Below are 13,455 nucleotides of genomic sequence, written 5' to 3'. Positions count from 1 at the left end.
ATTATCTAACTTACTTGGGGGGGGGGGGGGGGAATCAGTTTTCTAAGGTGCCTGAGGACCCAAGTCAGATCCCTAAGACCCACATAAAAAGAACGGTGTGTTGACGCGCTCTTGGTATCATTGCCCTGGGTAAGAGGAAACAGGCGATCCCTAGGACTCACTGGCCAGACTAGCGTAATCAGGAGAGCCTTGGGTCCTTTCAGTCTCGATAGGCCTGGAGTCCCTAAGAGATGACGCGTTTTTGATGCGCTACGCAGACTGGGGCGGAGCTTGGTTGAGCTACTTGAGAGGGGTGGGCGTTCTAGGCGGGAGCCGCCTTTGCTTAGTGTTTTGGGCTGGTCGCTGTCCCCAGATCGTTCTGGTGTCACTGATAACTGCTTAGTGCCAGTGTCGGGGTCCTGTGTTCACGGACCTTGTATCGTCAAGGGTTTTGTTCGCTTCCTGCACGGCTCCAGCCTCGGCGTCCCCTCAGCAGCCGGCGTCGCCCCTGGCGCCGCCGCCTGAGTGGCAGGCCGCCGCGGACCGCGGAGCCCATGAAGGCGCGGGCCCCGCCGCCGCACTTGCGGCGTTGCAGGTGTCTTGGAGCTACCCAAACCTGCCCGGGCATGACGGCGGCATGAGCACGGACGGGGAGTCTTCGGAGGAGCCGGGGTGGAAGGCGGTGGCCTCACCCAAGGCGTCAGCCATGCCTGAGAAGCGCGGGAGCTCTCAGGCCGCGAGCGGCAGCTGGGTGAGTTTTAGCTGGGCTTGGACCGGGGCGCTGGGATTTCGGCCTTTTCTAGGAGAGCTAGGTTCTTTGAAAAGCTAGGTTTCCTAGTGACTCCTCCTTTGCCCCTCTGGTAGATTTTGTTATTGATTCAGGAGCAACCAGATATGGGACAGTAAATGTAAGAAATTATAGTATCCCAGAGTTCTCCATTCTGTGTCACTTGACAGAATCTTCTGGGCTCAGATTTTGTCCAAAGCAACTTAGACAAATGGATAGGAAGTTCTTAAAAATCATCATCTGGCTCAGTTTCCCGAGTAGCCTACAGGGATGCTGGAAGTAGAAGTGGGAGGCGCCTTTCTGATCCTTCCTCCTCCTCTGGGCTGCAGAAGAGTGTGGTCTACTGACTGAGAGGAAGCTGATGATCTGTGCACCCGAAGGAGTAACTTCGGCCTGATCTCTAGCGATACTTAAGTTGAGATGATTTTGACAGCAGCATAGGAAAGCTTATTTTCATTGGCCTGAATTCACAGTATGGACCTTAGTCAGTGCCACCTTGGTTTTCTGTGGTGGGAAACTAAGCAAAAAAATGTCATTTCTTCAGTCCTAAGTATAAAAAGATTTTTTGGGAAAGGATCTACTTAGGACTTAAAACATAAAAATATGTTGCAGGGAGTTGAGTACAAACTCTTGCTACCATGGGAAAGTTTGTTAAATGAGAAATCGGAATTTTAAGAAAGATATATGCAGTCAATTTTGTCAATTCTTTCAATATTTATGCTTGCATATTTAATGTATGTTAAAGAATACTAAGTGGTTACAAGTGCTTGTTTAATTATATGAATTCACGTTTGGTAGAGTTGGGAGGGTAGAGAATTAGGAGCAGTATTTGGAATGAAATTTTATGTCAAAATTTATACATACAAAAATATTGAGGTAAAGCACAATCACGTAATATTTAGTAAGGGCTTACAAGTCTGCAAGGTTCTGTCTGCATTCTTGTGATTCATTTCCTTGACATTCTAGACCTAGACTAGAGCTGGTTTCTAGTCCTAATTCTATGGAATGTTGCCACTCGGTGCCTAATGTGTAAAATGAGTGTGTATTGAAGAAACATGGAGGGATCATTTTTTTAAAGCTATGGCTTTTCTAATGTGGAAAGCTTACCTGGTGGGCTGAGTTGTATAAAATTTGTATTTCTCATTAAGTAGGTAATACTTCTTCCTACCCTTTAAATGAAACTAAATCACCAGTTCCCCTTTTTGTCTTCCTCCAATGGACAGTAATTACTAACTAGTGGCCAAGCCACTAGCCTAAGAAGTGTCTTCCTTCATCTCTTCCTATATTTACAATATTGCATCTATGTGTACAAATTTTAGCTTTTTGTTCTTTCCTTTGTATCTCTAGGTTTAGTTCCTCAGCATTTTTTGCCTCTATTGATGAGACTCTGGTTATTACCAGTCTGCCTTCCTCCACATTGCTGGTTAGTGAGAATTAGCATGTAGTGCCATTTCCCCATCCTCTCCCCAGTTGATAGTCTGTATTTCTTCGGCTTTCAGAATTAGAAGTAAACTGAAAAGGGGAAGCATCTTAGCATAATAATTAGGTGACCATACTTGGAATTCCAGTTTCCATCTTCATTATCTATGTTACTTTGGATGAGTTACATAATCTCTCCTAATAGTATGTACCTCATAGATTGTGAGAGTTGCTGCAACCTAGTACCTGATAAGGCCTGAGTAAATATCTGGGGGATATTCTTGGTATTCCTTGCATGTGTGTAATTTTTTTTTTAAAGTTTATAATGTATTTGTATGTATATGTATATGTATATGTATATGTATAAAAGCCAGCCAGGAGTTTTTGTGGGATATTTACTCAAAGAAACCTTGACTTTGTTTATTCCTTAACCTTTCTTTAGATCCTAATGCTTATCCTATTTTGGACAAAGGTAAATTCCTCCCAATCTTTCCTCATCTCTGGTTATGGTCATTATTGATTGATGAGAATACTGTTTTTCTTGTTTGTTTGTTTTCCTATAGTTAATGAGATGATTGGCATGTGCAGGGCCCAATGGAGGATGTAAAAACAATGAATACCTTTAATCATAGATGTTTATGTCATATGCCAGAACCCCTAATTATGCATGTTTAATTTTTGTAGTTTCTTTCCAGTATTGCTTTTAAGTACTGTATCCTACAACTTCAATGATTTGATTTTATTCTAACAAGTTATTTTCTTTTTCTTTAGTTACTGTATATTTATACTTTTGGATTCTTTGGTATTACTACTAATCATAGGAAAGACTACCTGGGCACAGAACTCTTATTCCATCAACAACTTTTTTTCTATATCATTTGGCAGAAAGATATATGTAAAACATTGTCAAAAAGACGTCTTCTGAAAAATAGAAGAGACTTAAGCATTCATGGAATCAGGCATTTCTTCTATGAGATCTTTTGTCTAAAAGAGAGGTGTGCCTGTTAATCAAGCTTACGTTTTATTCTTTCTGTCCTTTCTTGCTATGAATTCACACACAATTTGAGGTGTTTCGTCAAAACTATTTTAATTATTGAATATAGATTTTTCTATTATATAACTTTTATAGCCAAGTAGAGGAAGTTGTTTTGCAGTTATTTAATTTTTTTAGATTATTTTATTTTATGTGTATGAGTGTTTTGCTTGGATTCATGTATGTATGTATGTACCACATGAGTGCCTAGTGTCTGCAGAGGTAGAGGAAGGCATTGGGTCCCTTGGAACTGGAGACATGGTTGTGCACCATTGTGTGGGTACTGGGAATCAGACTGGGGTCTTCTGGAAGAGCATCAAGTGCTCTTAACAGCTCGTGCCATCTCTCCAGCCCGTTTTGCAGTCATTTATTCTTGGGCATCTGATGACCATTAATGATTTATTGCAAGGAAAATATACTATTCATTGTAATATTTCAAGATGTTCATAGAATGGACTCTAAGAAGCCAATACTTGAATTTCAGTAAAGAGCACTGATGAGGAGATTCAGAAAATCAGTAATATTCTGGTGACAATTGTTGTCTCTTAAGATGGCTCAGTAGGTAAGAGTATTTGCTGCTCAGGCATGCAAACCTGAATTCATGTTCTTAGCACTCTGGTGAAAAGCTTATCAGTCTCAGCATTGACAATTATAAAGCTAAAATATAAATCAACTCTGCATTATGGAATATCAATATTTAATTCTTTAAGTAAAAATAAAGCATATCCATTTTTTATTAAATTTCTTTCACCTTTAATAAATAGTAAAATTATATATATTAAAGATTTGTTTTAAAATAGATTTATTTATAATTTATTGTGCCTTTTTTTTTCACTTGTATAACAGTTTACCAGGCCAAGAAATGTCTATATACCATCTCTGGATACACCATCTCTGGATTACTTATAATACTTAGTACACTATAAATGCTATATAAATAATTACTATATGATTATTTAGAGAATAATGATAAGAAAAATTTTGAATTTCTAGTTTTCTCCTATTATTTTCAATCCATAGTTAGTTGAGTCTGTGAATGGATGTGGAACTTACAAATTTTGGAAGGTTGACTATATAATAAATATAATATTAGCTATAGACAACTGGCTTACACAGATTTATAGAACTTTATTTTCCATAGCTAAATTTTTATTTTATATTACAAAACTGGCAATCACATAAAATTCAATGTTCCGAGGACAGTTTTTTCCTTTTCTTAAATAATATAGGCTACTTTCTTATATAGGCTATTTTCTTAAATTAATATAGGCTACTTCAAGGGACTATAACATTTTGTCTGGTACTAGAAACACATTTGTATCCCCCCTCCCCCTTTTAAAAAATAATAACCTTTTATTTCATAAAATGCATATGATTTATTCTCCAATTGAAGTGGCCATGCTGTCTGCCCTTTAGTGTTGGGCACCCTTTAAAGAAAGAAAACAGGCTGTGGCATGGAGGACAAATAGCTGGTGACAAATGCTACAAAAACGACAGCATCTCCCTTGTCTTCCATAGTTGCAGGGATTGGATTGGTATTTGCTGTGTTCTTTGATCTTTAAGTTGGGGATCATGTGTGGAACAACAATCTTTTTCCAACAGACAGTTAAGATTGAGAAAAGTTAATGCCCTACTTATCTGAACTTTTCAGTTTATATTGAGAAAGGGGTAAAGCATTGATGGGGACTGACCTTTTGGCCATTTCCACAGTAGCCAGGCCAGACTTCTTAATGTAAGAAACAAGGGTGAATGGTAAGTGAAGATCTGAATTTTGCTTTACTTGAGAAGCTGACTAATGTTGATTCCTGTCACTTCTTGTTCAGGTTTCTGGGATGTAGGCTGCCTGCCACTGTATATGCTGATTCTGTTTGAGGATAGGCAACATACTATAACTGATAGGAACACACACTCAGAAGGTGTGTGATCATCTTGATTAAGTGACAGCTCATTTATTGTTTACACTTGAGTTTTCTCATCTGTAAAATGTAGGTAATTGCTTCCATCTCAAAAGGATAAGATAATTGTATATATTATGTGATTTGGTTAGGGACAGGTCTGTTTATTACTACTGTTGTTATAGGGTAATTTTTGCCTGGATTTTGTTCAGTGCCTTTTGGAATACTGTCACTAGTCTATATTTCTTATACTTAGTGAGTATGTTTGCTTGGTAACTTTACATTCCAGGAAGTGAGAACTGGAATCATTTCTTCCTTTGTGCACCATTGTCCCTCTGCATCTAGCTAATACCAGTAGAGCTCAACAAATAGGTGTTGAGTTAGTCACTTGAAGGTGACTGTTTTTACTGTTAATGAAAGTTGGTAGAGAGGGGAGTATTGCCAGAAGTAATTCTTGGTATTATGATTTGCTTAAGTTTTTGGTTGGTGGTAAATGGTTGGTTTGAAAAGTTGTGAAGAATGATTATAAGTATTTAATGAATGCATAGTCTATCCAATTTAATAAGTACATCTAACCTAATACAGTACTGAAAAAAATGATTGTAGAGAAGATAATTAATCTGGATAAGCAGTAAAATTTCTTTCCCTTTTTATGTTTCTGTGAATCTTGTGGCAGTTCTTTCTAACTGTGAAGTGCCTATATTCCATTAGAATATACTTATATTTTTTTTTAATGTTAGAAGTACAATATCAGTACTATACCACAGTCCTGGGATTTTTTGACCTCCTAAATGTCTGTTCTTCCTGCTTTTTAATTGAAAACCTGAAGTTCAAAACTTTGGTGACTTTGCCAACAAAATGCTGCAATTTGGGGCAAAGCCACGGAATGTCAGCAGTTTTCCAAACCTAATCTACTTGAAATGTATGCATTGTAGAGGTCATAGGCATTAGTTGAATTATTAAATATGAAATATGGCATAAATAAGCTTGACTATAGGTCCTCAATAGATCAAATAGATACAAATATTAATGCAGAACAGAAAAAGGAGATTCATTTGATGTGGCTGGGTTGCTGTGCTGTGGATGTGACTCGGTTTATAGAGTGCCAGCTTATCATAAAATAGGGAGATGGAAACACTCAGGTCTGTAATGTAATATCCAGATGTTAAAACTAGAGAAACAGGACTTCAAACTTATCTTTGGCCAGCTTGATGCCTACTTGTACTTACATGAGGTCCTGTCTCAGAACAGCAAAAGAAAACTTAGATCATTGTGGCTTCATTGGGAGGAAGAACAGCTAAAGAGGTCTTGTGACTCTCTTATCTTTTATTATTTCCTGACATGAGATTTAAGTTAAAATAGAAGGCAAAAGTTATCTAAAAACAAGCAGTCCTGGTCAAGGTATAGTCTTGCCTCTCACTGATCGATCGTTATCTAATTTCCAGAATACCTACAAGGTATTCTGACAGGTCATATCTGTGTGTAATCCCTTTCTGAGTGACAAGTTCCTCCTCTGGTTGGTAATAGGCTTTGTTTCCTTTTCCACAGAAAGATTCTTGTGCAGTCATTCTGATCTCTTGAGGACCGTTGTTTCAGCAGCTAAAAGAAGAGGCCAAACCATCTCTTAGAATTTATTTGTTCCTTCTAAGTTCATTGCAGTACTTGCCTAGTTGGAGTGCTTATAGAGTCTGGGAGAAACTTTGATGATGAGTGACTTGGTTATGTGTTCCAGTTAGGGTTTCTGTTGCTGTGATAAACATCATAACAAAAACAAACAAACAAACAAAACAACTTGGGAAGTTGGGAAATATCTTAGGTTTCTATTGCAGTGACAGAACACCATGACCAAAGCAGCTTATAAAATAAAGTGTTTAATTGGACTTATGGTTTTTGAGGGTTAGAGTCCATGATAGTAGAACAAAAGCATGATGACAGGATCTACTGAAAGCCTACATCTCAGTCCAAAAGCAGGAGGCTAAGAGAACACACTGGAAATGGCATGGAACTTTGAAATATCAAAAACTTTCCCCAGTGACATACCTTCTCTAACAAGGCCATGTCTCCTAATCCTTCTCAAACAGTTCTACCAACTGGGGACCAAGTGTTCAAATATATGAACCTGTGGGGTTATTCTCATTCAAATCACCACAAGAACAAAAGTTTTATTTGGTTTGCACATTTCAATCCCAGCCTATCATTTTTTGGAAGGCAGGAACTCTAGCAGGTCATAAATTTGTTCTCAGCAACTGAGGCACTGACTATGAGGAGTGACGCCTACTTAATTGCTCTCTATGGTTTGCTAAGCTTGAATTTTTATGTAGCCCAAGACTCCCAGCTCAGTGTGGCACGATCCACAATGTGCTGTGGCCTCTCATGTCAATCATTAATCAAGAAAATGCCCTGTAGACTTGCCTACAGACCAGTTTTTTGGAGACATTTTCTCAACTGAGGTTCCCTCTTCCCAGATGACCCTAGCTTGTATCAAGTTTATAAAACAATTAAACAGCATATTATGATACTTGATTTACCCACCCCACCTCCAACCAGGTGGTATGTTAACATGAATTTCTGCTTTGAGCTAAAAATTGCTTATACTCAAACTTAATGATGCAACCCTACCACCTTGAGGGAATAACCATCCTATATCACCAGAATCAGGGTTAGGACCAGTGCCACCTAAGTTATAAAAAAAAATACTGTGGATACCCAAAGTCCTCAGTTTCTTCATTCCTCCCTTACCTTTCTTTTACTAAAAATGTGTAGCCTAAAGACAAAAATGTGCTTTGGCGCCCCTTTACGTGGCAATATACTTTCTCTCCCCACCCACCCCCTCTGTGTGTGTGTGTGTGTGTGTGTGTGTGTGTGTGTGTGTGTGCGCGCGCGCGCTCGCTGCGCACATCCTTGTGGAAAAATACATATAACAAAATTTATTCATTGCATATTTTCATTGTTATGCAATCAATCTCAAGAACTTTTTACATCTCAAAAAAAAAAAAAAAACAAAAAAACAAAACAACAACAACAAAAAAAACCCCTGAAACTCCGCGTCCATTAAGCAACTCTTCATTTCTCGCTAAATGGCAGCAACCTTTCCTTCAGCCACTGGCCACTTCTACTTTCTGTTTCTATGGGTTTGACTACTTTAAATATTTCATGTTTCTGAGGTCACATATTATGCTTTTATGACTGGCTTATTTAACTTAATGTTTCCAAGATTAATCCATTTTGTAGCATGCTTAATGTGCTTGTATTTGAAGACAGGAAGTACCCTTCTCCCTTGGAACTTGTTAGTATGTCCTTCAAAATGTAATGTAGTTAATCTTGTACTGAGCTAGTTCAATAAAGGTTTTTATCAGCTGTAGGAGTATGCTGGTAGAATTTTGGGGGTCATTATGTATACTATCATAACGTGCAAATAGTGATACTTTGACTTCTTTCTTTCTAATTTGTATCTCCTTGATTTCTTTTAGTTAACTTATTGCTCTAGCTAGAACTTCAAGTACTATATTGAATAGAAATGGATAGAGTAGACAGCCTTGTCTTGTTTGTGATTTTAGTGGAATTGCTTTGAGTTTCTCTCCATTTAGTTTGATGTTGGCTGTTGGCTTGCTATTGCTATTTATTGCTATTAGCAATAGCAATTGCTATTGCTTTTATTATGTTTAGGTATGTTCCTTGTATTGATCTCTCCAATACTTATATCATCAAGGTTTATTGGATTTTGTCAAAAGCATTTTCAGCATCTAATGAAATGATCATATGGAGGTTTTTGTTGTTGTTGTTATTGTTGTTCAGTTTGTTTATATAGTGAATTACACTGATAGATTTTCGTATGTTGAACCATCCCTGCCTCTGTGAGATGAAGCCAACTTGATCATGGTGGATGATCTTTTTGATGTGTTGGATTTGGTTTGCGAGTATTTTGAGTATTTTTGCATCAATGTTCTTGAGGGAAATTGTTCAGTTATTCTTTCTGTGTTGAGTCTTTCTGTGGTCTGTGTATCAGGGTGACTGTGGCCTCATAAGAATTTGGCAGTGTTCCTTCTGTTTCTATTTTGTGGAACAATTTGAGGAGTATTGGTATTAGCTCTTCTTTGAAAATCTGGTAGAATTCTTAGCTGAAACCATCTGGTTCTGGGATATTTTTTGGTTGGGAGACTTAATGACTGCTTCTATTTCTTTGGAGGTTATAGGTCTACTTAAATAGTTTATCTGGTCTTGATTTCATTTTGATATGTGGTACCTATCAAGAAATTTGTCCATTTCTTTTAGATTTTCCAATTTTGTGGAGTATAGGTTTTTGAAGTATGACCTGGGTTTCTTCAGTGTCTGCTGTTATGTCCCCCTTTTTGTTTCTGATTTTGTTAATTTGGATATTCTCTCTCTGCCTTTTACTTAGTTTGGATAAGGGTTTAAGACTCAATAAAAAGTTTCATCTTTATCATGAGGACAAAGATATGATTATAGTAGTTAGCAATTGCTGCACAAATTGCTTTGACTTAGCTGCTTAAATCAACCTCCTCTGTTGATAGTTCTCTGGGTGTACCAATTTGAGTGGAATTCAGATCAGGATTCTGCTGGTTTCACGTGCTTCTGCATTATCTGGAAGATGGATAAGAATAAGCCATCTTAGATCACTACCTCCAAAATATGACAGCTTGATGATTGCTCATGTAAGCTTCTGTGCTCTTACCTTCCTGTGACTACAAGACATTTTTTCCACATGGTGGTCTTGAACTCAGAATGTTTAAGTTCACAAGCCTGTGTTATTTCCTTTAACTTCTGTTGGTCAGAACAAGTTGCTGAGCCAGCCTCTATCTAGGGAGGAAGAAATACAGACTTCCACAATTTATTTTTCTGTTTTAAATTGTGCTGGAGATTAAAACAAAGGTCTCATTCCAGGCTAAGCATTTGCTCTGCCACTGAGCTATATACATCTCCAGCCTTAGACTCCCTTTTGATGGAATCAGCCACAGAGTCATATTGTGAAAAGGTCCATGGTTAACAGCAATTTGTAGGTTATTTTTTAAGTTCTTCAGTGGAGTATAGGGTGAGTGTAGAAATATCAATGAGTGGATGGTTAACAAAGATTTGAGGGGACAAGGAAAAGTAGTAAGAGGAGACAGCTGACCCAGAGAGGCTGCCCTAGATCCAGCTCAACTGATATAATTGCCTAATTGGTTCCAGGGAAAGGCAGAGTCCACTTGGCTCCATGCTTGTGATCATATTTGCAGCACATTTTGTTTTGTTTTGTTTTGTTTAAGAAGGACAAAAAGGAACATATTGTTACCGAGTAGGACAGGTCCTCAGTCTGCTGGGAGACTCAGACTAGTAGGCCGGCCTCTAGCATGGAGCCAGTGCTGCTGCAGCTTACACTGCTTGCTCTTCTGTGGGGAGGAGAGCATGGGGCTGCAGCACTGCCCATAGGCTGCAGGCACAAGGGTCTTGCCAGATGAGCTGGAGGGGCAGCCTGGGGCCAAGGGCAGGAGGTGTGCAGTGATTTTGGAGGACCCCAGGGGATTGTGAGTGAATTCCCAGATAATTGGACATTGAGTAATATATATTGTTGGAGTCTGGTTTTTCTTGGTTCAGATTGTGATTGTGCCATGATTCTTCCCTCTTAAAGTATTTATCTGAATTTTGATTTTAACAGGAGCCCACAGCAGAAAGACTTTGAACTTTTAAAGAGATTTTGTATGTTTAAAGAGATTTGATATTTTTAAGAGAGACTTAACATCTAATGTGTTTGAATTTGTAAGGACTGTGGTAATTTAAAGTTTTTTATATTTTATATTGCAATATCAATATTAATATGCCACCTTAGGGATAAATAAGAAAGGAATGGTTCTAATTGAAAAGTGATGTGTTTGTGTGTCAAGTTGACAAGGGGTCAGTTGTATTGGCTAGTTTTATGTCATTATGTCTTGACACGAGCTAGTCATTAGAGAGGAGGGATCCTCAAATTACAAAATTCCTCCATAAGATTAGACTGTGAGGAAGCCTATAGAGCATTCATAATTAGTGATTGATAGGGGAAGGCCCAGTGCATTGTGGGTGGTGCCTTCCCCTGGGCTGGTGGTTCTGGGTTCTGTAAGAAAGCAGGCTAAGCAAGCCATGAGGGGCAAGCCAGTAAGCAACACCCCATGGCCTTTGCATCAGCTTCTGCCTCCAGATTCCTGACTTGCTTGAGTTTCTGCACCGACTTCCTTTTATGATGAACTGTGATCTAGAAGTACATACTGAATAAACACCCTGCCCCCCCGAAAAGAAGAAACATAAAAATAAGGAAGAATACAGAGTTGGAAAGGGTATAGGAGTTTGGGGTGGATCTGGAAAGAGGGGATGAATATAATAAAAATGCATTGTAAGCATGAATGAAATTCTCATAAAATTAATAGATGTATTAAAAATGCAAAATACATGCTTACATTTTAGGAGAGATGTTTGTTATTTTAAATAATTTCTAATTAATATTTTAAGTATAATGGTAGTAACAAGGTAGTTTTTTTTTTCAAAGTGTTAAAAATGGCATGATGGACATAGACTTTATTATGTATCTGCAAGTTTGGGGTTTTGTTTTTGTTGTCTCACTATGTAGCCTAGGCTGGCCTTAAACTCACAATCCTACTGTCTCAGCTTCTTAAGTGCTAGGATTACAGATATGCAGTACTGCAATATGTCTGTTTTTATAGTTAGTCAGCATTGTATCCACATATCTGCATTCTAATGGTCTTCATTAAGCAGAATCCTAGGTTGAGAGGAAAGTGTACCACTGAAGCTGTATGTGAGAGGATAGGATAGTATCATCTCCCTCTCACCCTCACCTTCTTGCTGAGGGCCCTTTGAGGGATCTTTAAGCCAAACATTTTGAGACAGTAACACAGCTCCCTCAGAAGTTCAGTTAGCTCTGTGGCACTGGACAGTTGTTAGTGAACATCTTGACTGGGTCTCCATCCAAAACCAGTGATGTGACAGGCTTATGGTTATACACTATAGGAAGTGTCAAGTTAATTCACATTACTATATCTAGGCAAATTTATACAGTGTCTTTCTGTAAACCTGGAGTTAATAAAATAACTACATAATTAGAATTTTTTTATATATCAGTTGCATGATGACCATTCAGTTATGTGGCTGACATTAATACACACTATAGCTTCACTGGTCCTTTATTAAATGCTGCTTCTAAAGTTTATTTATCTATCCATTCCATCGAAAAGGCCAGCTATTCTACTCTGGGACATGGCAAACTAGAGGTACAAACCAAAGGCCTCAGGAGGCTTTCGTGCTCCTTGTCCTTTAGAAGAAACAGATTTTTTTTATTCTTGCACAAATTCTTATCTGAATACTCATATTATCCAAGAGACCAGGTGGTACAAATATTACAGTCAATGCAGATAGTACTAAGAATTATCTCCTACTAGGATTGAAGTTCATAGCTGTTCTTTAGCTCAAGACACTGTTAAATTTGAATACCAAGAAGGTTGTTTCAGAACTAGGGTATGTGCTCTACATTCCCATTCACACCACTAATATTTGTTGAATACTTGTCAAATCTAAAGGAAACTCTATTTCCTCAAATCCTGGTGGTTAGACAAAAGCCAACATTCCTCAGGAACTTATGAAGCTGGTTTGGTTCCCCTCTACCATAAGGAACCATTTCCCTTATCATTGGCAGGAGGGACAAATGTTTATCTATAGTGCCTATTAGCATACCAAAGCACATGCTGGCTGTCTTAGTGTTTTATTGCTGTGAAGAAAAACTGTGACCACAGCAACTCTTATGAAAGAAAGCATTTAGATGGGGCTTGCTTACTGTTTCAAGAGTTAGTCCATTATCATCATGGCAGGGAGCATGGCAGCATTCAGGCAGAAATGGTGCTGGAGAAGTAGCTTAGAGTTCTACATCTGGATCAGCAATCAGCAGGAAGAGAGAGCCACTAGGCGTGGCTTTTGAAAACTCAGAACCCACTCCCAGTGATACATTACCTCTTACAAGATACACTTAGTCCAACAAGGCCACACCTCCTAATCCTTCTCATGTAGTGCCTCTCCCTGATGACTAAGCCTATGGGGACATCTTTATTCAAACCATCACACTGGCCTCCAGGCTATCTCAGTATCACAAGTACCCGTTATGCATTTCAAAGTCCATGCTAGTATCCTCGCCTTTCTCATCTCCCCTGCCCTAAACTCCCTCCAGCTCAGGAGCTTCCCTACCCCAGCTACTCATTTTTCTTATAGCCCTAGTATTTTGGCTATGCCCTCTGTTGGGTTCAGTCTCTCACTCTTTGTCTCCCTTTTGCTTTTTCTCTCTAACCTTCTCTCTGTGTCTCCCTCCT

The 13,455-nt window shown here is 38.6% G+C and overlaps 1 protein-coding gene across 1 annotated transcript in view; it reads left to right on the top strand.

Annotated features, from left to right (window-relative positions):
* Nucleotides 1-260: 260 nt before the first annotated feature.
* Mfsd14b (major facilitator superfamily domain containing 14B) overlaps nucleotides 261-13,455 on the top strand; it is a 46,469-nt gene continuing 33,274 nt past the window's right edge. The window contains exon 1 of the mRNA XM_052727730.1: nucleotides 261-730. Coding sequence (XP_052583690.1) covers nucleotides 617-730 — 114 coding nt within the window. The 5' untranslated portion in view covers nucleotides 261-616. The remainder of the gene's footprint in view (nucleotides 731-13,455) is intronic.

Source organism: Peromyscus californicus, unplaced genomic scaffold (assembly GCF_007827085.1).
Source record: "Peromyscus californicus insignis strain IS unplaced genomic scaffold, ASM782708v3 Scaffold_8__1_contigs__length_139910024, whole genome shotgun sequence".
In the NCBI taxonomy this organism is placed as follows: Eukaryota; Metazoa; Chordata; class Mammalia; order Rodentia; family Cricetidae; genus Peromyscus; species Peromyscus californicus.
This window is presented reverse-complemented; position numbering and strand designations above follow the sequence as displayed.